This window comes from Gopherus flavomarginatus, chromosome 18, assembly GCF_025201925.1.
Source record: "Gopherus flavomarginatus isolate rGopFla2 chromosome 18, rGopFla2.mat.asm, whole genome shotgun sequence".
In the NCBI taxonomy this organism is placed as follows: Eukaryota; Metazoa; Chordata; order Testudines; family Testudinidae; genus Gopherus; species Gopherus flavomarginatus.
In genome coordinates, this window is record NC_066634.1 from 21,351,688 (window position 1) to 21,376,256 (window position 24,569).

A 24,569-nucleotide genomic window follows, 5' to 3' on the forward strand; every position below is an offset into this window, starting at 1 on the left:
AAGCCGTGGCTGCCTATAACCATTACAAATCCCACAGCCAGGGTAAGGGTTGAAGCTCCATTTATCTGTAGGACAAGTGGAGCATGGGCAGTGACTGGCACAGCTTCCCTAACCTCTCTTTCAGGAGTTTGGGAGTTCTATTGTCTTAATTCTGCCACTGACCTGCTGTATTGTTTTAGGCAAGTCACTGCCTCTCGGTGCCTCAGTTTCCCCCTCTAAAATGGGGAGACTTGGTCTTTGGGTGACCTTGACAGTCTCTGCCCCTCCCTGTGCCTCTGTTTTCCTGTTTTCCAAATGGAGATAATGATCCTGACCTCTGTAAAGCATTCGAGCTCTCGGTGTGAAGAGTGCTATATTAAAAGCATAATAGATAATCACTAGGCTACTGGGCAGTCTTCAGATGGGCTTCCTATCATGGTCAACATAGGCGGGATTTGAACCAGCTGACTAGAGGCGAAAAGTTCAGTTATCCCACTACCAGTCTTGCAAAGCCATAAAATCTCCAGTTTCCCCAAAGCTAACCTTTAGAGCAGACCAGGATGCTGGGATGTGAGCCCTGAGACAACAGCAGCGTTGAAATTCTCCAGCAGTGCCACGCAAGGATCAGAGAAGATATTCGAATGATGGCCCCTTTAAAATCTATTCAATCTATGAAGCACTAGGAGGATCATTCCTTCAAATAAAACACATTTATTTTAAAGACTTCTCGAAAGTGTCAGGGATCTAAAAAACCAAAACCACTTTTGCCGAAGCAGCTTACAACACACCAACCTAAAATACAGATCCAAGACATAGCGATGACGCCTCAATCCTCTCCCCGTTTCCACTGTAACAGTCTGAGCGCTTTCTTCCAAAAAGGCCGTTTGTTAGGCTACTGCTTAGGACCGTATTTGCTGAGGCCATTAAAATACAATTTACACACACAATAAAACCAAAGCCAACAACAGTAACAAAAAACCCAGTGCAGAACACAACAGTTAACACACATATTATGTAAAAGGTCCGACTCCGCAGGAGTCACATGTGGGGCCTCGATTTAACGTGTATTCTCTCAAGCTCCGCATCACAATAAAACATACCCTTGGCGGATCTACCTGCCGGGGTCACTCAAGCCACTTCTGGTTTAATAGAGTTATCAAGTTTTTTCTGGACCATTCTCACCAGCGATTCCGAGTAATGTTTCAAGAGATAAAGTGTCTCGTTGTCATGCAGGCACTTGAGCTGAGGGGACGGACTGTCTGTAGCCGTTGCAACGTCAGCATTGGTTTTGACCGCTCTGGAATCCAGTTCAGTTTTCATCCAGCTGAAAGTGCTGGCAAGCATGGTTTTTATCTGGAGGAGCTCTTCATCCGTGGATTCTTTGCATGAAGTCACCTACGGGGAGAGAGCTTTAAGGAACTGGACAGTACACTTATGGAAAAACTAAGAGCCAAGTAAGCTATTTGAGTCCGGATCAGATCTATAGCCGCCTGTTCAGTGGATTTTTGCCAACATAGGGTCAGTTTCATCATTAAGCTCCTAGATTATTGACATGATCTTACATTTTATGCTGTATTGAATCTTAGATTTAAAGGATCCCAAAGAGTGACAAGCTGGTATGCAAACTATACCATATGGGTGCACACAGCCCCAAGGCCTAGAAAACACTTCAGGCCTGGCTCTGCCATCCTACTTCTTCAGTGGACTTGTGCAAGTCACACCCTCCGTACCTCAGTTTCCCCTCAGAGTGACATTCATGCCTACCTCTCAGAAGCATTCAGATCAGTACTTGTGAAGCACTTGGACAAGGCGCTGCTGTTTAAGTGCTCCATGTGAATATGCATTTTCAGCCATGGGGGGTGGAACCCAGCTGTTTTACAAGACACAGGAATGCCATGCCAACCTCTGCAAAGACCTTTTCCAGCTGATGATGCAGATGGAATCCAAGGCAGCAGAGTGAGAGCACTCAGGATGGAATTTTCCTTAAGAGAATTCTCCTCAGCCAGCTCCCAGCTCCACAGAGGAAAGGCCCTGATCCCACTGACATTCTACCTCAGACACAGCCTGGGGGCACATACCCCAGCTGAATTGTGTGCTATTTCAGGCATACTCCTTTCAACACAGCAGCAACGACACTCCCATCCTTTAGGCGAGGAACTACAGGCATTCAGAAATACACCAAGCAAGCACACACACCCATCCCCCTCTGCTCTCCGGTTAATGCGCATGGTCCTTCTTTCTCCATTCCGAGACACACACAGGTGTATTGGGCAATGGGCCAAAACTGCACGTAGGCCTAGCATTTACAGAATCACAGAAATGTAGGGCTGCAAGGGACCTCGAGAAGTCATCAAGTCCATCTCCCAGGGCTGAGGGAGGGCGAAGTTTGTCTTACAGATGTTTGTCTAACCTGCTCTTAAAAACCTCCAATGACGGGGATCCCACAACCTCCCTTGGATGCCTGTTCCAGAGCTTCACTCCCCTGGGAGTTAGAAAGTTTGTCCTGATATCTCACCTAAATCTCCCTTGCTGCAGGTTAACCCATTGCTTCTTGTCCTACCTACAGAGGACCTGGAGAACAATTGATCACTATCCTCTTTACAACAGCCATAAACATATTGGGCCATTGTTATCAGCCCCCTCCGTTTTCTTTTCTCAAGACTAAACATGCCCAGTTTTTAATCTTTCCTCAAAGGTCAGGTTTGCTAAACCCTTGATTATTTTTCTTGCTCTCCTCTGGACTCTCTCCAGTTTGTCTGCATTTTTCCTAAAGTGCGACAGCCAGAATTGGACACAGCACTCCACCGGAGGCCTCACCAGTGCCAAGCAAGGCAGGACAATTCTCTCCCATGTTTCCCAGACTTGTACCTCTCATGTGGTGTTTTGTATCTTCATAATGCTATTAAGGAAGCCTTGGCACTTCTGTGCTATGAGAATTACCCCAGTTTATAGCTGGTGAAGGACAGAAAGGTTAAGAACCAAGGGCCAGATTTACAAAGGGATTTAGGCACCTAAAGATGCAGATGGGGCCTAGTGGGGTTTACAAAGAGTCTAAGCAGGTTAGGTACTTAATTCCTATTGAAAGTCAAAGGTATTTAGGTGCCTAACCATTGCTTTCATGCCCAACAGAGAGCTATGCACCCATGCATGCACCTTCCCTACCGTGCACCCACCCACTGAAATCAATGAACATTAGATGGCTAGAATACCTTTCACAATTTGGTCCGAAATCAAATATACGCATTGAAAATTTCAGCTCAGTTACTTGCTCAAAAATGACATCACGTCAGTTTCAGAGCTGGGATTGAAACAAGAATTTAGCACCAGCACCTACATCTGTAGTTACTCTGCTACAACTGGACAGCTCTAGTAGCCACGATGGCTCCACACATGGACCACTCAGGGGACAGAATATTCCACATCCGTCTACTATAGGGTTCTTTACTCCTTCCTCTGAAGCATCTGGCCCTAGCCTCTACAGGATACAGGACTAGGTGGACCCAGCATGGCCACTCCTATGACAGGCCTAGTCTAGATAAACCACCTTGTAAAGGCACTCAAGCAGGCTCAGTGGGCGAGAGTTAAAGACCACTCCTTGACAGTGTACCTCTATGCTAATCTATACATCATTAACAAATAAATAGTTTGCAGCCATTTTGATGGTAATCACCATGGTGAGTTCCAAAGGCCAGTAATTCCAACAATAGGTAGGGCTCTTAGCAAGGATGTTGGAATTCGTTATTCCTTCCTTGGGTGTGATAACATCACGTGCTTCCAGTTTATCACATTTCTTTCTCCCACACTGTACCTTGTCATAAAGCTGCAACGTCTCTTGGAACGCAGTGCACAAAGGCTGCAGGTTCGTTTCAAAACTTTTGATGAGGAGCTGGGTTTCTAAGAATAAAAAGATGCACTGGGTTTGGACATGCAGTTTCCACATCTGGAGCCTTCCTAGACAAACTTCATCAAGTGGTTGTACTGCAAAATTCAGCTGTAATCTTCCATTATTTTAGCCAGCTGCTTTCTTTAAATGATGGTGCTAAACCTTTCCAAGAGAAACGAGGAGTCCTTGTGGGACCTTAGAGACTCACAAATTTATTTGGGCATAAGCTTTCGTGGGCTAGAACCCACTTCATTAGATGTATGAAGTAAAAGATACACAAGCAGGTATAAATACATGAAAGGATGTGGGTTGCTTTACCAAGTGTTTATATGTAATACCACCTGCTTGTGTATCTTTTACTTCATACATCTGCTGAAGTGGGTTCTAGCCCACAAAAGATTATGCCCAAATAAGTTTGTGAGTCTCTAAGGTGCCACAAGGACTCCTTGGTTTTTTTCCTGATACAGACTAACAGGGCTACCATTGAAACCTTTCCAAGCGGACTCCTCTAATTGTTCCTGCAGATTTAGTGATAAGTTTTTGGCTCTTCAAGGGCAAGTTACAACCTTTCATTCTCTTCACAAAGTCAAAAAGACGACATCAGAATAATCTCAGTCTAGTAAACCAATTACAGCTAAAGCAGATTAAGTCATGGGAGAGTTTACACAGAAGGCAGAGACAGTGTTCAAGGCTCAAGTGTCACAGAATTCATTAGTGGAGGAAAACAGTCCCATTTTCATTGCTGGTCACCTTAAAACTTTCACTTCAAGGGCTCTCTCTGTCTGGTGTTGGGACAAGCAAAGCTACTGTGAATTAACAAGGGATGCAAAGAATGCTGCTCTCTTCAGAAAGACCTAAGAATCCTGTGGCACCTTATAGACTAACAGACGTTCTGGAGCATGAGCTTTCGTGGGTGAATACCCACTTTGTCATGCATCGACGAAGTGTGTATTCATCCACGAAAGCTCATGCTCCAAAATGTCTGTTAGTCTATAAGGTGCCACAGGATTTTTTGCTGCTTTTACAGATCCAGACTAACACGGCTACCCCTCTGATACTTTCTGAAGAGAGGAGAGCAAACAATGCCACCTTGTGGAAGTCAGGAGGAAAGGCGAGAGCTACTACAAAAAGAACAGGAGTACTTGTGGCACCATTCCTGGTTTTTTTTTTTTTTTTGTGGAGACAGACTTAAGGCTGGTCTACACTAGGGGGGGTATCAATCTAAGATACGCAACTTCAGCTACATGAATAGCGTAGCTGAAGTCGATGTATCTTAGACAGATTTACCTCGGGTCCTCACGGCATGGGATCGATGTTCGCGGCTCCCCGTGTTGACTCCGCTACCGCCACTTGCTCCGGTGGAGTTCCGGAATCGACGGGAGCGTGTTTGGGGAAATAGATATATCGCGTCTACATGAGACACGATATGTCAATCCCCGAAAAATCAATCGCTACCTGTCGATACAGCGGGTAGTCTGGACGTACCTTCACACGGCTGCTACTCTGAAACCTGTCAAGAGCTACTACAGCAACTCTGAGGATTCAAAGTGTGGTGCGCATGCCATTCCTGCTTATTACGCACATCACTTGTCACTGACATTAAACCAAAGACAAGGGCCATGTTTTCAGAAGCATCTGAGTGACTTAGGAGGCTAAGTCCCATTGATTTTGAAATTGGAATTTAGGTGATTCTGAAAATTGTACCCAAGCTTTTTCAGACCTATACTGTTAAATTCCAACAGACAAAAGGCACTAAATCATGTTTCCAGCCCCCCACCTCCCCTATTTTATTTTAAAGCCAGCTGTATACTTGTGGGAACAAATGTGAAGCGTGCTTGGGTCATTGTCCATGTTTTTCCCTTCCCCAAATGAAGCATCTCGTCTTGCAATCAATCAGCATCTTACCTGAGGGACTGCATGCCTTGGAGTCTGTTTTTTCCACCACCTCAAGGGGCTTTTCTTCCAATGGTTTCTTTAAAATACACAGAGAAAAGTAGGAAAATAAACCATATAACAAAGATCCTAGTTTGGCTACAGTGTGTTACGAAAGTTTGAAATGATCCTCTCAGGTGAAATTTTCAAAGATACTCCAGTCCCATTGATTTTCAAATTGGATTTATGCATCTACACTACATACTTTAATAAATCACACCTTTAGTTTTCATTTCCTCTCAATAAGATGTACACTATATGTTTCGTATATCCTGGTTTCCATATTGCAGTAGCCATTGTGCTATGTTATACAGAGGAAACCAGTATTAGACACAGGAACTACAATCTTAACAGAATACTGACGTGGACTTAAAATTACAAATTCATGAAAATAATTTTTTCCCCTCAACTTCCAACATTCATAGTAACTGTTCTGTGTTTTTCCCGCTAAGAGAAATAACATTGCTAAAACAGGAAGCAAGTGAACAATGAAAATCCTGCTGTATTGTAGCTGATGATCTATCATCATAGGTCCTGAGAGCCTCATAATCTTTAACTGTGAAAGTGACTGTGGAATTGATTCAGTTTACATGTCAAACGGTGATTTTCTTAACAGGTGGTGTCACAAATGCCACTGAGCATCTGAAAACTAAGTGGTGCCCTTTTTGCTTTGGGTATCATCCCTGGCAATACAGATCCTCCAATCAGAGACTAGCTGGCGTATCTGGGGTACTTATATTTCCCACAGTATCTTGATGCCTCACAGCTTTTTTATTTTTATTCTCACAGCACCGCTGGGAGGCAGGACAGTGCTATTATCCCCATTTGCAGAGACGGGGAACTGAGGGTACATCTAGACTATCCGCCGTCTCGGCGGGTAGTGATCGATTTCTCGGGGATCGATATATTGCGTCTCCTCTAGACACAATATATCGATCCCCGAAAGCGCTCCCGTTGACTCCGGAACTCCACCAGTGCGAACAGCGGTAGCAGAGTCGACAGGGGGAGCTGCGGACGTTGATCCCGCGTCGTGAGGACGAGAGGTAAATTGATCTAAGATACTTCGACTTCAGCTACACTATTCACTTAGCTGAAGTTGCATATCTTAGATCAATTTCCCCCCCCCCCCCCCCCCGTGTAGACCAGCCCTGAGGCCCAGAGAGGTTAAGACCCAGACTCTCAAAAGGTATTTAGGCTTTTGAGTTCAATGGAAGTTAGGAGCCTAAATATCTATGAGGATCTGGGCCTAAGTGACTTGCCCAGAGTCAAACAAAATGTCTGCAGAGGATCAGGAACCTGGGTCACCCAGCTCTCATGCCCTAACCAGTGGACTGTCCTTCTCTAATTCATTTAATGCCATCACCTCTGGGGGAGGGGAGGAGAACAGAGAGGGGGGAAAAAATAACTGTTGGATAAAAGATAACTAGAGCCCTGTGTAAATCACATTTTAACGGAAGGCATGGCCCCCAAATGGCCCCACACAGTGATCTTTTAAGTTCTTTGTGTTTGGTTGGTTGGGTTTTTTTGTTTGTTTTTTTAAAAGGAAAATGTCTGCCAAAGACTTCAATACAAAAAATTATCTTAACTAGTCAATTTCAAGGATGGAATGAATTTTTACAAGTAACTAGTCTCAAATGTTACTTGTCAAATTCATTCTAACCTTGAAATTGACTAAAATTGACTTGAAAGGTTTATCCTGTGCAAACGATGTAAAATTCAATACCTGGCCATTTACTCAGTTATGAATTTTCTAAAAATTGTGAGTTACACAGAGCCCTAGACCAAGAAACAATGAACCATGTTATTAACTGTTTATTGCTTTGAAGATTGAAGATTTCCCATCTGGTCAGTGTAATTTGTGGTCAAAACAGTTTCTAGGATTGGGGTTAAAAAACATACCCTTTGTCACACTTCTGTCACTTGTAATAAGACACAGTGTCTCATTCAGTATTCTGGATCAGGAAGGGTTCTTTTTGGAAGATGAACATACCTCTGAATTCTTGGCCTCATAAAATAATTTACTCTCTTCCTTAACTTGGTCTATTGCATCTGTAGTACTTTGAGATTGTTGACGTGCTCTTGGAAGAAAGGCAACAGCAAGCCTGGATATAAATATACATGAGTCTGAATCAGGTTTGATCTATCAGTTAAAGTTGTGTACCAAGCAACCTTTATGATAGACAAGGAGCTTTACCACGAAAGCCCTGAAATTACCAGCCAAGAGACAAGATATTTGTCAGTTTACATACATTAGATTATTATGTGCACTGTTGTTATAGCTGTGTTTGTCTCAGGATGGTTGTTGGACAAGGAGGATGAGGTAATAACTTTTATTGGAACGCTTATACAGAGCTCTACTTCAGGTCCTTTAAAGACCTGAATCTAATACTTTAGGTTAGTCCTCTCTGTTTCCAAGTAAAATATTAAAGTTCTATTTGAGTTTCCAAAAAGATTAGACCATCCAAGAGTCCATGTGTTCTACTTTCTAGAGCTAAGATGCTCAACTTGCATTTTAAAGCTTGAAATGAAACCTCTTCAATGGAACACACACAAGCAGCTGCCTTATCGACTTAGGTGCATCTGAAAAATCCTGCACTAACAGAATTAAATGTTTAAGTTGCACTAGAAGTTAAGGAGATACATAGTTTAAAATTGCTTAGGTACTTTAGAAACCCCCACCTTTAAATCACTGTCACTATCTTTTATCCAGCTGTCTTGGACTAGAAGACCTAGTGTACACAGTTAGCAGCTGGAGTCGTACTGATGAACAGTACCACTTTCTGAGAACTCAAATGACAGACAAAAAGTGAATAAAAAATAAAAAATAAGTGATCCAGTATGCATGACACTTTACAGACAAGACAAAGTCTCTGCACCAAGTATCTTGCTGTCTTAAGTTATTTCAGATACTGTGATGATTGATGCTCTATAAACAGGATATATTGAGACAGATTGGTGAGTGTAAGGGAGAAACCACCATATGAAAAGATGTATTTGGACCCAGGAAACACGCTGCACCTACCTGCTGTTCTTCTGGCAGCGTGACAGAAATCTTGCAGAAATACTCAAACGTGGATTCAAGAACAGGGTTTTTCCGTCATCCGCATCTTCAGGTGGCTTCAGATCCTTTAAGCAGCCATCAAACTTTTCTGTGTTTAAGGAGAGAGAAACATCCTATCAGAACTGTGTTCTGATTCCTTAGTCCCACTGATCTATAATCACAGACCAGTAATGAAAAAGTTCAAGGGTGGGGGGGGAAAATCATGTTTATTAGGGTAGTGCCCAGGGACCAAATAAGAACAGGGTCCAATTGCACTATACCAGGGATTGGCAATCTTTGGCTGGCAGGCCGGGCTGGTTTGTTTACCTGCAGCGTCCGCAGATCACAGCTCCCGCTGACAGTGGTTTGAATGGGGGCTGTCGGAAGCAGTGGACAGCACATGCCTTGTCCCACGCCGCTTTCCACAGCCCCCATTGGCCTGGAACGGCGAACCGTGGTCTGTGGGAGCTGCGATTGGCTGAACCTGCGGACGCTGCAGGTAACCAAACCAGCCCGGCCAGCCAGCAGATTTCCCTGATGGGCTGCGTGACAAAGGTTGCCGATCCCTGTGCTATACAGTAGTAGACAGATCCAGCTCCAGAGAGCTTACAGTCCAGCAGACTAGACACCCAGAAGGTAGGGGAAAGGGACAGAATATTCAGGCAGAGCGAAGTATAGGGATAATTATACTGACCACCTTTGTAAAGTGCTTTGAGATCAGAGATTGAAAAGTGCTACATAAGAGATAGGAATTTATTCTTATCTGATTTCAAATACAGATTCAGAGTATAAAAACCAAGACAGGCCACAGGATTTGTGCCTCAAGAGAGCGAATCGTGTGCAATCTACCTGGGATCTGAAGTGAACTACACTTTAAGCTTCAGTACTCTGTGCATTTCAGATACTGAATACATACTAATAAAGGCAAATAAAAGAGCTTCACATACATGAAGCAATTTCAAAGGAAGCTCCTTGAAATACCCCCAAGAAAGCCAACAAGCCTTTCCACCATGATTTCAACAGCTTCCACCCCACCATCAACCTCAGCCCGGACCAATCTACACAGGAGGTCCACTTCCTAGACACCACGGTGCAAATAAGTGATGGTCACATTACCACCACCCTATACCGAAAACCTACCGACCGCTATGCCTACCTTCATGCCTCCAGCTTCCATCCTGGGCACATCACACGATCCATTGTCTACAGCCAAGCACTGAGGTACAACCGCATCTGCTCTAACCCCTCAGACAGAGACCATCTCCACCAAGCATTCTCAAAACTACAATACCCGCACGAGGAAATAAGGAAACAGATCAACAGAGCCAGACGTGTACCCAGAAGCCTCCTACTGCAAGACAAACCCAAGAAAGAAAACAGGACTCCACTGGCCATCACATACAGTCCCCAACTAAAACCTCTCCAACGCATCATCAGAGATCTACAACCCATCCTGGACAATGATCCCACACTTTCACAGGCCTTGGGTGGCAGGTCAGTCCTTGCCCACAGGCAACCTGCCAACCTGAAACATATTCTCACCAGTAACTGCACACCGCACCATAGTAACTCTAGCTCAGGAACCAATCCATGCAACAAACCTCGATGCAAACTCTGCCCACATATCTACACCAGCGACACCATCACAGGACCTAACCAGATCAGCCACACCATCACCAGTTCATTCACCTGCACGTCCACCAATGTAATATATGCCATCATACGCCAGCAATGCCCCTCTGCTATGTACATCGGCCAAACTGGACAGTCACTACGGAAAAGGGTAAATGGACACAAATCAGATATTAGGAATGGCAATATACAAAAACCTGTAGGAGAACACTTCAACCTCTCTGGCCACACTACAGCAGGTGGCCATCCTGCAGCAAAAAACTTCAGGATCAGACTTCAAAGAGAAACTGCTGAGCTTCAGTTCATCTGCAAATTTGACACCATCAGCTCAGAATTAAACAAAGACTGTGAATGGCTAGCCAACTACAAAACCAGTTTCTCCTCCCTTGGTGTTCACACCTCAACTGCTAGAACAGGGCCTCATCCTCCCTGATTGAACTAAACTCATTATCTCTAGCTTGCCTACATATATATACCTGCCCCTGGAAATTTCCACTACATGCATCTGACGAAGTGGGTATTCACCCACGAAAGCTCCATGCTCCAAAACGTCTGTTAGTCTATAAGGTGCCACAGGATTCTTTGTTGCTTTAACAAGCCTTTAGACAGACTGTGGTAATAATTATGTCTTTGAGCCACACATGACAGTTGTATTGGCTTTGAAATGAAAAAGATAAGATCTTTGAAATCAAATGCAAAACTCACTGACTTCAATGGGAGGAACTGATCCTACTATACAAACAATTCCAGATAAGATGCAAAATGGATGTGACTTTACCACACTACATAGATTTTTGATATATAGTAATTATGATTGAGGCACATGGGGAGAAACATTACATATGGTTGTGCTGAAAGGTGCTAATGGCTTGGATCCAAAGACAATCACAGACTTGTTAAAGCCAATGGGTGAGCCAAGCACTCTTTCACGCTCAAGGGAGAAATCAAACTACCTGAAGAGGCTTGAACAGCTGCTGCCTTGGGCAGTGGTTCCTCATTACCAATGGTGCTGAGCTGTTTGGACCGAGGGGTTTCCTGGCTGCAGAGACAGGCTAGGAGACTGGTTGTAAGCAGGGCTGCTCAGAGGATTCAGGGGGCCTGGGGTCTTCGGTGGCAGGGGGCCCCTTGCTTTGGCGGTAATTCGGTGGCGGGGGGGTCCTTCTGCTCCAGGACCCGCCGCTGAAGTGCCCCGAAGACCCGTGGCGGGGACCACCCCCCACCGAAGACCTGGAGCAGAAGCAGCTCCGGGGGCCTGGGCCCCACGACAGTTTTCTGGGGGCCCCGGAGCGAGTGAAGGACCCCGCTCCAGGGGCCCTGAAAAACTCTTGTGGGGGCCCCTGCGGGGCCCAGGGCAAACTGCCCCACTTGCTCCCTACACTGGGCGGCCCTGGTTGTAAGCTGCAGGATGGGTGTAGAAGGCAGAGAGCCAGAGGAAGAAGCTAGTAGAGTGACCCTGAAAGGAAGCAGAGGGACAGGGCTCCTTGTGCACAGAGCCCACTAGAAAGGCAGATGTGGGGTTTCTGAGAGAGGAAGTGTTTGATTCTACTATGTGCAGGGAAACAGGACCCTCTGGACATTTTCCTGTACATAACCAAGACCACACAAGCATATACCCGATTTGTGTCATCAGTTTCTCATCTTAATGAAGATAACCCTACAAAGCCCCAAGTCTGGGTGAACCACTGCGGCCAAAAGGGGCAACCATCTATGGCATTATTTTCATAGTTTGTTTGGTACTTAAGTAGTACCTTCAGCATGGGCATCTGCCAAGGTCTCAAAATGATGTTTCAAGTACTTCTCTGGTTCTGGGGTTTGGGGTAAAGAACTGTCTCTCTGGAAGTTTCCATCCAAATCAGTTGTTTCTATTTCCACGGCCAAGTCTCCATCTGAGCTCACGGAGTCCTCATCTAGCATTACATTACACCGATCAGAAAGGAAAAAAAAAAAAAAGTTAAAGAGGAGAGGCAAAAAGAAGTGATAGTGGAGTCTGGCATGTTTTCTATTAATAAAAAGTCACACCCAGCTTAAACAGCTTTTCTGAATACTTTTAAATACTTCAAAAACTGTCATGGATATACAACTCCACACAAGTAGAGATTTTTAAGCCCCAACCCGCTGATTTATCACCCTCCCACCTTTTAATATTATAAAGGCTGGTTATGCTGTTGTATTTTCAAACCTGACCTTCCTGTTTTTGATCAAAAGCAGATGTTTCAGAATCCAGAGATGTGATGGGGCAGCCTTTGTCTTTCCCATTTTTGACTTCCTTCTGATAAAGGGGCTGAAGATGTAGCTCCTTCACATATTTACTTGAAAACGAACGGGGAAGAGAAAGCAGATTGACACATTAAGAATTCTCACAATTTTCAAAGCACTGTTATAGCATTGGCTTTTTTATGATACACTGGGAGAGTCAATAACTCAGGCACGGAGGGTCGTTCATCTGTAGGCAATTGGATTTGAATCCAATTCATGACAGCAGTGTTCAGCCATCACTTAGTAGGTTTTGATCTACATTATATGACTTGGCAATTCCAGTCTGGCTTTTCATGGGTGGATAACACTGAGTGGGGGGGGGTGGGGTGGGGGGAAATCCCACCATCACAATTATTCTAGCTCAATGGCTCAGCAGGAAGGATCAGGACTGAGGCCCAGATCCTCAAAAGATATCTAGGCTCCTAACTCCATTGATTTCAGTGGAAGCTAGGAGCCAAAATACCTCTGAGAATCTGGGCCTGCTGCTTCTTGAGGCTAAAATACTCTTTCATCCTGAGAGGTATTCCCCACATCAGGGTATTAGCAAGAAGAGTGAATGAACTTTTAGAAGTTACACTGAAAAAGGTTAGTTTTGAAATTCTGTTTGAGAGTCTCAGAATAGCCACATCACAAATAAGTGTGTTTGGATGGTAGAATATCTAGTGATTCCATTTGTCATCTCTTTTTCCATTAGCAATCAAGAACCATTACTTCAACCTAGCAGATACTTTGGAACTGCCACCCTCAGGTGAGAAGCTTTCTGAGCTATCTGAGAAACCAAGAGCTGAATATTAACCAGGCAAGTAGGACAGAAGGAAAATAGCAGGAGGGCAGGAAAGAGAAGAGTAACAAGCATTGGTCCCTTCTGACCTTAAAGTCTATGAGTCTAAGCAATTACCCATCAATCTACTTATCTTGTCTTCTTTTCACCAGATCTAGAGGGAGGCATACAAGGCCTAATAAGCTGAACAGAGTTGCAGAAGGAGCTCAGAAAACCCGAGGAACGAACCCAACACTGCAACCAGTTCTACAGGAAAGTTAGCTGCAGAGTGGTGAAGGAGCAAGGAAGGGAAAAGACATGTCCCAGCTATCATGTGGCTGACCCATCACTCTAAGGGGAGCATCACTTGCTCACAGCATGAATCAGGGAGAGGGAGCAATAAATGATATAAAGCCAAGTTTACCCAGTTGGTTTGCCAGAAGCTGGGAATGGGTGACAGGGGATGGATCACTTGATGGTGACCTGTTCTGTTCATTCCCTCTGAAGCACCTGGCACTGGCCACTGTCGGCAGACAGGATACTGGGCTAGATGGACCTTTGGTCTGACCCAGCATGGCCGTTCTTATGTTTTTCCAATCTGCCCAACAATAGTTGTTTGGATTGCTTTCTGACCTAACTAGGGCCTTCTAGTGAAATTATTTTGCAACATAAATAGCCTTCTATTGTCCTTTGTCTACAGAACAGCTTAAGGTTGCAACCTCACAACAAAGACATGGTGATTCACCAGGGAGGTGGCTAAACAAGTGGCTATGTGGAAAGCACTAAAGCAGACACTTCCCAGTTTCTGACCCCCAGCCGCAAACTTACTTTTTCCACCATAGGAAACGTTAGACTAGTCTGTCTTGCAGTTCTTATCGTAGCACCTGACACGGGCCAAGACCCCATTGTGCCAGGTGCTATACAGAGAATTGTCAGTACTTCGGGGAAATTAATTCTAGATCACACAAGTCACTCAGCCCAATAAGACCTATGAACTGCTAAGACTAACATATGAATGAATACTTTGATACAGCTCTACAAATAGTTTTAATTTGGCACAAAGGAAGAGAGGGCTAATACGTAGATATGGGCAAATTTAATCTTATTGTGTAGCAACACTAACCTTTCTGCCTCTAGAGAGCTGTCCCCGGTCTGTGCATCATATATGCTGTTTCCACTAGTTTCAAGAGATTCAGGCTCCTGATTTGTTTCATCCTCTGAGAAGAGATCCGGGCGTTTGAAGTCCTCAATGACATTGCTAGGGGAATTCTCAGTCTGTAAGAGATACCAAACTTCATTTCTTCTTAAAACACAAAGGTTCTCAAGCTATGCATTGGCCTGCAGACATTAAAAGGTACGTCGTGTCAATGCTACAATCAGAGGCGTGATTGCAGCTTGCATTGGTATACCTGTGCTAGCTTTAATCTAACTAGCGCAACTGAAAAATAGCAGTGAAGACGACACGGTGACATGGACCCCAGCTCAGGCTAGGAACGTCAATATGTATCCAGAGTTCCAGGCGGGATTGTATAGTCCACGCTGCTGCATTTTCACTGCTATTTAAATTGTGCTAGCTAAATTAAACCTCGCACAGGTATGCCTACCTGAGCTGCAATCACATCTCCGACTGCACTACACTGACGCTACGTAGACATACTCCGAGATGGCTGGATGTGGTTCTTTATAGGAGGTAGGGTAGATACAAGTGCCCAGGAGTCATATTTATTGATAAATAGCAAGTGCAGTAAACAAGGGATATTGCCAGAAATGAAACTTATACTGAACAAAGTGACTTTGGTTCTCTTAAAAGAATAAAAAAAAAGGAGGACAGTCAAAACAATCTTAACTATAAGGCTCACTAACCTCCAAGAGTAGTTGGTCCAGATTCTTTGGCTCAAGTTCAGTGTCACCCAGGAAGTCATTTTTTATTGGGGTAAAGTAACTAATCTCGGTGTCTAAAAGGGTTTTAATTGGCTCTTTGTCAGCACGTTCCGCCCATCGTCCTTGGGGCTGGTAATTCACCCTTGGGTTAAATGTCATGCTGTCCGAATTTTCTGCCTCTCCTAGCTAGAGAAAGAAAGTTTTCCACGTTTTTAAAGCAGTGTGTGGAGTTTCTATGGATCAAATGCAATTGCAATATTTTTTCAGTTCTCAGTGAAGTAATGAAATGAGTAGACTTAAAATATTTTAAGGACAAAAACAATGTGTTTTGAGAGGGAGAAAAATCACTGTTTTACTTAGCCACCAAGACATCAGTTTGAGATCAGAGTGTTATGCATTTGGAGAACTGCTATTAGTAGGTTAAAAGGCAAGGCATTTTGCTGAAGTTTCTAACAGAAAAGCCCATACTGAGTGGTGGCTGATGTTTTACTAATAGAAGACATGCACTTTCTGAATGTAGATGGCCTGTCTTGATCTGGAGGAGAATATCCAGAAACCGTTCAAATCAGCGGAAGAAGACAAAGAGTTTGAGAGGACCCCCTTTTATAAATCTGGTTTATGATGTCAAATCCATAGCCACTGTATGAGCGTTTACCCCTGTCCCATGGTCAAACTGTTTGACAATGATTTCAGAACCCTCAAGTCAAAGTGGGCACCTGCAGAGGCAGTTTAATGATGAAGACTCCTTAAAACATCTCACATGCCCCATACTTTTTTTATTAGTTTTTGTAATTAAAAGAGGGAAGCAAAGGACGACATCTTTCTTTTTAAGCACCCAACTGTATCTCCAATAATTGTTTAGAGCGCTGGCAATGGGACACAAACACAGCTTTAGTGATCATGCAATGAGAGAGTTTAATGCAACTGAAAATGGAGCACTAATAAAAACTATCTGCAGAGTTAGAATCTTGTCAAATGCCTCAGCTTTCATGAAGCTCATGTTAGATTCTACGTATCTTTGTTCCTGCCCCTCTCCTGGGTATATTTAAGGCAAGGGAGAGAAACATGGCCAGCAATTTGTTGCTATTATTGTTAGATGAGGGACGTGTGGAGGACAATACCAGCCAGCTCATAGATAGTGCTTTTCATCAGAAAATCTCAAACAGCTGCATAATCTTTAATGTATTTATCACCACAACATCCCAGTGCTATTGTCCCCATTGTGTAACTGGAGAACTGAGGCCCAGCGAGGCTAAGTGACTTCCACAAGTTTACACAGGAAATCTGTGGCAGAGCAGGGAAGTGAACCCAGGTCTCAGACTAGTTCCCTAGCCACTGCATCATCCTTCCTCTCAAATAAAGCCCTTTTATACAGCTACATAAGAATGCCCAGCTTACCAGTCTCTTTGCCCACATAGGTAGCTTGCCATTAGTTAGGATACAGCTAGGATCTGAAAAACAAAACCAAGTGACTGTTGAGATAAGCAATACAGCTTGTGCTGGGAAGCCTTCACTGCAGTGGAGTGCACTGAAGGGAGTGGGACCTTGTGATTTGTAGTCCTGCGTGTAAAAGGATTATCTGACCTTAAAGGGTCAGCGGGCAGCCAACCGTGTTACACTGTGTTTTAACCACAGGAACATGCTCCCACTCTACTGAAGTTTAAAAGACTCCTTGACCACCTAAAATATTTTCTATTCCCCTCTCCCTTCTCTGTGATTCTCCAACAAATTTCCACAAGGCTCAGGGTGTACAAGCAGGAGAGTGCAAAAGACAGTAACTTTACATGAACATCACAACTGATTGACACACTAAGCTGGAGCGCATGCCTGTGTCAAAGTCTTCTTTGGCTGGAGTCTGCAGAGAGGACTCCTCTTCCCTCTCCTCGTCAGTATCGTAGTCCGTCGGCTCTTCTGCCTTCTGGAACATCCTTCCACTTGGCACAGCAACATAGGTCTCCCGCCTGAGGAACATTGTAAGTGTACAACCGTTACCCGCATCCTTGCTCCACTCTGCCTTTACTCACGCCCATGTCCTACATTAAAAAGTTCCAGATTAAGATAACAGACGGCAGTGACCACTATCCCCAGCGGAAGTTCAGGCTACCAGCCCAAAATACCATTAGGCAGTGCAGCATGCAGGGCTCAGACCCCCCAATTAACCCAGACACCCACTTGCACCCTTCCCCCCGGCATATCTTCCCACCGCTACCTGCCAAGTTTTGTGCAGCTCCTTCTCCTACCCCCAGTCACTGCTTGGGGAAGGGTGTATTAACCATAAATTCAGCTTTATGGTCATCTGTGAATTATTCAAAATATCCAGGTTAGCTCACTGCATAATTTGCATAGAAGGTCAAATATGGAGCTGCCAAAAACTTGCAGCTACAATAGAATCAAATTACTAATATGCAGTTAATGAAAGCCCACTTCAATACCTGATTTGATTAGACCAGTTTAATTCCTTTACTTTCGTCTGCTGTTGTAGTTGATTGAGCGCCACTAAGTGCTGTTTCATACAGTTTGTAATCTCAGGGCCAAGGTGCCATATAAACACACAACTGTTGATAAAAAGATTTGTTTAAGACCTTAAAATTCTGGCATGTCTTGCATTTCTGCAATATCTTTCAGGCTGAAGAATCCCAAATTGATTTACAAAATCCAGTCCTACAAATTACTGAACTCTTCTCAGTTCTGAATGAAGTCTCTAGCCAATGGTCATCAAGTCAATTCAGTGAGCTAGAACCCACCCAGAAGCACCCAAAACTATTAAAAAAACAACAACCACCACCACCCAACATCCTCAAACCAAACCAAATCTACTCCAAATACCATCATCAAGATACAAACAGAACCAGAAATACCAGGTACCGCCTCACCTGTTCATACCATCAGATTCAACTCCAATCTGGTAGACCCAATCCAACTCCCATTGAAGCCAATACTTAGTTAAAACAGATCTGTAATCTTCCTCTGATGATGCTCCATTGACAATAGCAATGGTGGGAGCTGTAGCATAGACATGGTGCAGTTTTCTAACAACCATCACACTGTCTACATAGCGAATAAAAAAAGCCTGTACCCTGGCTACACTGCAGATTCCACCATTGCTACCAGGGATAATGGGTTGTGTATTCTAGGATAAAACTCGCCATACAAAGCCCCCATTAACTTTGATGGGAGAGAGAGCCTCCTCTCTTCCCTCCCATTCCCCTCCCCCAGGAACGATGGCTTACTGAGTAAATATGTTAAAATATTCATATTTGCCCTACTGTAGTACCTTCCTTGGAATATTACATTCAAAGTAGCGTTGACAGAAGCATATTTGGTCAAGGCACACACGTACCTGTCTCCTGAGACTGTGATTAAATGCTTGCAATCATAGGTAAACTTCATCCCAGTTACTATTTCTGTAACACAAGAAATTAAGATCTATTGATCTCTTGTTCAGAAGACAATGAATTTGTGCAGTAATTTTCAGTATTATTCAAGATAATTTTAGGAACAAAATGAGTTTTGGTTAGTAAGGACATATTCTTGGTTCAGTATGAAGTGACTGAAGACACAGCTAACAATTAAATTACGGGCATATCCCAATTTGAATTAATTTAATCATATTCCTCTTTTCACACTGGAATAGCTCTAGTTAAGTGACAAGCTACTAATGATTCTTGATAAAAGTTCTCATTTCTTATATAGTAGCTCTCTGGATGCAAGCAATTCTGGAGGATAGTGTTAAGACAGCATGCAGGTTTTGATATCTTACGGAATATTCTGATTAAAATATTTCTAAAAGCTTTGGAAAAACATATTGAAAAACATTGTGGAGTTTAAAAATGTTCTAAAGTATGCTATTCTTGGATTAAATGAACTATGCAACTATGATTAGAGCTGGATAGTTTAATGAAAGGCATTTAAAAAAAAATCATGTCCCTTTTACTACATTTGCTACTAACTATGCTTTATAGTTTACTGTTTGCTTAGAACACACAGGATTATTCCTGGTAAAGTTTCACCTGAGGAATTGTTGGTTAGGATAATGCTTTGGGGAAATCTTTAATAACTTAGTAGTTCTCAATTCACAGGTGAAATGACTAGTGGAAGAGACAAACGCTAAATTCTAGATTAAGTGTTCTTGAGATAAGCAAATATGATAAAATGGAAAAGCACACCTGAATGGCCAAACATTTTTGCAACACACTCGCCGGAATGGAAGTCAATGACCGAAATACTCTTATCGGAGCAACTGGTTGCTAGAAAAGTTCCCGAGGGATCCAGCTGTACCTGCAGAAACAAGATACATTTCAAATAAGTCCTCTTATTATGAGAAACTGCATATCTTCCTTCCAAAACCAAAAGAGCATAGGTAATTACCTGTAACTACAGTGCCCAGATAATTTCAACCACAAATTATGGAGTTATACATATTTACTGTTGTGGGAGCATTAGAAACTGTTGAACTGGTAGATTTCCAGCCAGCTCTGTCATGCCCAGAGTTTTTTTTGTTTTGTTAAACAAGTAGACATGTTGCCTTGGAGCGATTAATCCTCCAAATGGTTTGAAGAAACAGCTATTAGATTGTTTCAGAGTGGTTTCTGAACAGAAGAGATGCTCTGGGGAACCTACCAAGAGGTTGGATTTCTGAGAAAATATGACAACTGAATGGATAAATAGAACTCTCCAGATGGGAGCTGGACTGAGATTTCCTGTGGAAGAACTGATCAAATATGCACAATACACCAGCACCAACTCAAAAACAGAGCAAAAAGAAGCAATTGTCAGTGTTATGTCTAAAGCCATTGTATGGATGGCTCTCTTGTCCCTACCACAGCAAGAACATCTCAAAGAGCGCAGCTCTTGACAGTCCACATTCAGCCACTGCCGACAGTGTTGGCAATGCCATAACAGGGATAAAGTTACAAGACAGGAGATCCTAGTAGCCCTTTAAATGTGAGGGATCTCTAACTGTGGAATTTGTTTCCTCCCTTGGTCTACACTATAAACTGGATTTCATTATTTCCCAAGTATGCTGTAAAACCCATCTCTCCCACCCAGACCATCACACACACACAGGCTTTTGGGAGAGAAGTGTTCATAAGGATTATAGATGGTACAGAATATTGTAGGCAACCTGTGAGTCTAGTAGATATTCTTCCCCTGCCATGGCAGTCAGAAATAAAGGAAAATTAATTGCAGACTTGCAGGATAGACGACTAAAGAACTAAATTATTATACTGATTTTTTTTAAATGTTGTGGCTGTGTCGGTCAAGAGAGATGTGCAGCGCTTAATGCTAGATAAATTGAAATAAAACAAAATAGGGAAACAGTGATCAGCAAGAGATAGACACATATTATTAGGACAGAATAAATGGTTTCATTCTAATGGGTCAGCTAAGGGTCAGGCATTTAAAGCCTTATACGCAGAACTACTAACGAACGAAGAGGAAAGAGGACTATATAGAGATTAGCCAAGACTAAGCAAAGAATTACGGAGGACTTGGGAGCTGTAAAGCATGTCAAAGATGAAAAAGGAAAAGGAAAAGTGCGGATGGATGACAGTGAAATTAGGAAGTGGCAGCAGTTTTATGAGAAACTGCTCAATGAACTGAATGTGAAGAAACAGCTGAGGTCAGTATGCGCAAGCAACAACCTCACAAGAGCTAATCACCACGATGGAGACTTGAACACCGGCAGTGGGACTGGATTGAGACATTTAAAGCGTTTGGCCATGGGGAAGCGGTGACAATGAAGAACTTTTTCAGCTTAATTCTCTGTGCTGGAAAAATGCCCGATAAGTGGAGGAAGAGCCCATTGGTCCCTGTTTTCAAGCATAAAGAAATGTGCAAGAATGTAGAAATTACCAACCCATCAAAGTTAATGTGTCACATGATGAAATGGCTGGAAAGAACTACAGAGGAAAGACTTTTGGAGGAGTTGCAGCATCGAGTAAGCCACAGTGAATTTGGATTTATGCCAGGAAAGTCAACAATGGATGCAGTGTCTGCAGCTCGAATATTGCAGAAGTATAGGGTGAAAAGAATGGAACTGCACTTAGTGTTTGTGGATTTGCAGAAGGCTTATGACACAGTTCCTAAGGAATTGTTACGGTGGCGTCTGTGATCGTACAGTCTGCTGGAGACATAGGTTCACGCTATCATGGACATGTACCAGGGTAGCACAACAGCAGTGAGAAGCAGTTTCCATTTCAGTGCGTCACTGAGGGTGAGGGTAGATCTAGATCAGGGATAGACAACTTATGGCATGGGCGCCAAAGGCGGCACCAAGCTGATTTTCAGTGGCACTCACACTGCCCAGGTCCTGGCCAGCAGTCCAGGGGGCTCTACATTTTAAATGAAGCTTCTTAAACATTTTATAAGCCTTATTTACTTTACATACAACAGTTTAATTATATATTATAGACTTATAGGAAGAGATCTTCTAATAACGTTAAAATGTATTACCGGCACGCGAAACCTTAAATCAGAGTGAATAAATGAAGACTCGGCACAGCACTTCTGAAAGGTTGCCGACCCCTGATCTCGATCAAGGATCATCAGCCTTAAACCCATTCCTATATCTGCTTGTAATGGACACCCTGGTGTACAAGATTTAGGGTATGTCTACATCTACAATTTTGCAGCGCTGGTTGTTATAGCTGTATTAGTACAGCTGTATAGGGCCAGCGCTACAGAGTGGCCACACTTACAGCAACCAGCGCTGCAAGTGGTGTTAGATGTGGCCACACTGCAGCACTGTTGGGCGGCTTGCAGGGGGGTTTGGGGAACGCGAGAGCAAACCGCGGGGAAGGAGACCTGCTTGCAGGGGGGTTCGGGGAACGTGAGAGCAAACCGCGGGGAAGCAAGTCTCCTTCCCCGCGGTGTGCTCTCGCGTTCCCCGAACCCCCCTGCAAGCAGGTCTCCTTCCCCGCGGTTTGCTCCGGTGTTCCCCGAACCCCCCTGCAAGCAGGTCTCCTTCCCCGCGGTTTGCTCTCGCGTTCCCTGAACCCCCCTGCAAACCACGGGGAAGGAGACCTGCTTGCAGGGGGGTTCGGGGAACGTGAGAGCAAACCGCGGGGAAGGAGACCTGCTTGCGGGGGGGTTCGGGGAACGCGAGAGCACACCGCGGGGAAAGAGACCTGCTTGCAGGGGGGTTCGGGGAACGCGAGAGCAAACTGCGGGGAAGGATACCTGCTTGATTACCAGAGAAGCTTCCTCAGGTATGCTGGGATACCTGCTTATTCCACGGAGGTCAAGAAAAACGCTGGTGAGTGTCTACACCTGATGACCAGCGCTGGATCACCAGCGCTGGATTCTCTACACCCGAGGTTCGACTGGGTGTACGGCCAGCGCTGCAAACAGGGAGTTGCAGCGCTGGTAATGCCCTGCAGATGTGTACACCTCCTAAGTTGCAGCGCTGTAATCCCCTCACCAGCACTGCAACTTTGTGGTGTAGACAAAGCCTAAGATAGAAGTTTTGTGGAACATGCTTTTCACCGATGTTATGTTATCCTGTGAAAATAAAATATGAACTGGAGAAAGACCTAGAACTATGAAGGGTTGCATTAGAAGCAAATGTCTTAAAAAAAAAAAAATCAGCTGACAAAAGGCCGAACCGATGCAATCCTTTGTTCAGAGGGACAACGAGAAGCCAGTAAAACTAGATGGTATAGAATTAAAGTCTGTGCAACAATTTAAATACCTTAGTTCAGTGTTGAGCCATGATGGGAACATTAGGATGCTAGCAGCTGCATGACGAGTGCTTGGTGTAAATGGAGGGAGTTGATGGGAATTCTATTTGATAAGAATATGCCAAGTAAACTAAAGTGTATAAGATTGTGCTTAGACGTATGGGTCAGAATGCTGACCAACGAGGAAGAGAGAAGAACAACTACATCACACTGCCAAACTGAGAAGGTTCAGGTGACTGCCACGTAAGAGAAGAGCTGATAGACTATGCAATGAAAGGGTATGAGCCATGAGGCAGGTAGCCCCATCATCAAAAAGCAGAGGGAATGTCGACTGAGATTGCATGGTTATGCGAGACAGGTTGGCCAGAGTACAAGAGCTAGCAGTCATGGGACAAGGACCAAGAGAAAGAACTAGGAAAAAAAAGGTAGTTCAAGTTGCTGAAGGAGGACACGAAGCAAGTTGGTGTCAGCTTGGAAGATGTACTTGACAAGGACACAGAGATGAACAGCAACTGACTCCAATTGCCAGGACACGGGGAAAAAGGAAGAAGAAAGAAAGAGTTTCATCCAAACCAGGGGACCACTGTGACTCCTGCCTTGCTAACCTGAGATGTGACAAATCCTAGGGAAATTTTGAAAAATTCCCATAGTCCCTTGCAAACACCTATGTTTCACCGGACTGTAAATCTAGAAGCAATGGCACTGTAATCTCTCTACATCAGAGCATGTCTCTTTAGACTTTAGACCCACAAACATGCAACATATATAACATTATGGTTTAATTTCATATATGCATACCCATAGCACAAGTTTCAACAGAGCACTTTAAAAGCTGCAGCAATTACTTGCTTACCTTCAGTAACGACCCATCATCACCTTGCGATCCTTTGTAGCACCACTTTTGTTTTCCACTGACAGTGTTGTATACTCTGTAAGAAGGTCATTCCGTATTTTAACGGTGTGCAGTAGACAAGTGATTTAGTTCAGTCAAGACTTGCCTTACGTGCGCACATAAATGGAACAGAGTAACTTCAAATCAAGAAAGACCTTTATAAAGTACATGCTTATAAAAGCACAAAGCTGCTAAGCTAGAACGCTTCCGCAGTTTGCCCGAGAGCTTGTACATATTTCTACTTATGTCGGTATAATTTATGTTGCTCGAGGGCGTGACTAAGCTGTAAGTTACACCGACCTAAGCGCCAGTATGGACAGCGCTATGCTGACGTGAGACCTTCTCCCGCCGACACAGCTACCACCCCTCACGGAGGTGGTTTTATTATGCCGACGGAAGAGCTCTCTTCAGCAGACTAATGTAGACTACCCCCTTGTCTCTGATATCCCAAGCACCTGCAATTCACATTGGAAAAAAAAAATCAGGTCCTAAATCTCATGACAGTAATACTGCTTGAACTCATATGCACTTAGCTACATGTGGTCTCCCTATAGAGGTCACCTTTTGGCAACCTCACAGAAGCATGTTATCACCCCTCTGGTACAGCTGGACCTTCTGAAAGGGGAAAATCT

General features: G+C 43.9%; 1 protein-coding gene across 1 annotated transcript in view; it reads right to left on the reverse strand.

Moving 5' to 3' along the window:
* Positions 1 to 708: 708 nt before the first annotated feature.
* The window catches only part of WDR62 (WD repeat domain 62), a 59,198-nt gene continuing 35,337 nt past the window's right edge, over positions 709 to 24,569 (reverse strand). Inside the window, exons 16-30 of the mRNA XM_050928252.1 lie at positions 23,899 to 23,974; positions 19,530 to 19,641; positions 18,704 to 18,767; positions 17,796 to 17,918; positions 17,191 to 17,324; positions 16,762 to 16,814; positions 15,346 to 15,549; positions 14,606 to 14,757; positions 12,651 to 12,775; positions 12,215 to 12,373; positions 8,817 to 8,943; positions 7,785 to 7,896; positions 5,768 to 5,834; positions 3,788 to 3,873; positions 709 to 1,374 (exon numbers count right to left, since the gene is read on the reverse strand). Of these exons, the coding sequence (XP_050784209.1) occupies positions 1,108 to 1,374; positions 3,788 to 3,873; positions 5,768 to 5,834; positions 7,785 to 7,896; positions 8,817 to 8,943; positions 12,215 to 12,373; positions 12,651 to 12,775; positions 14,606 to 14,757; positions 15,346 to 15,549; positions 16,762 to 16,814; positions 17,191 to 17,324; positions 17,796 to 17,918; positions 18,704 to 18,767; positions 19,530 to 19,641; positions 23,899 to 23,974 (1,861 nt within the window). The 3' untranslated portion in view covers positions 709 to 1,107. The remainder of the gene's footprint in view (positions 1,375 to 3,787; positions 3,874 to 5,767; positions 5,835 to 7,784; positions 7,897 to 8,816; positions 8,944 to 12,214; positions 12,374 to 12,650; positions 12,776 to 14,605; positions 14,758 to 15,345; positions 15,550 to 16,761; positions 16,815 to 17,190; positions 17,325 to 17,795; positions 17,919 to 18,703; positions 18,768 to 19,529; positions 19,642 to 23,898; positions 23,975 to 24,569) is intronic.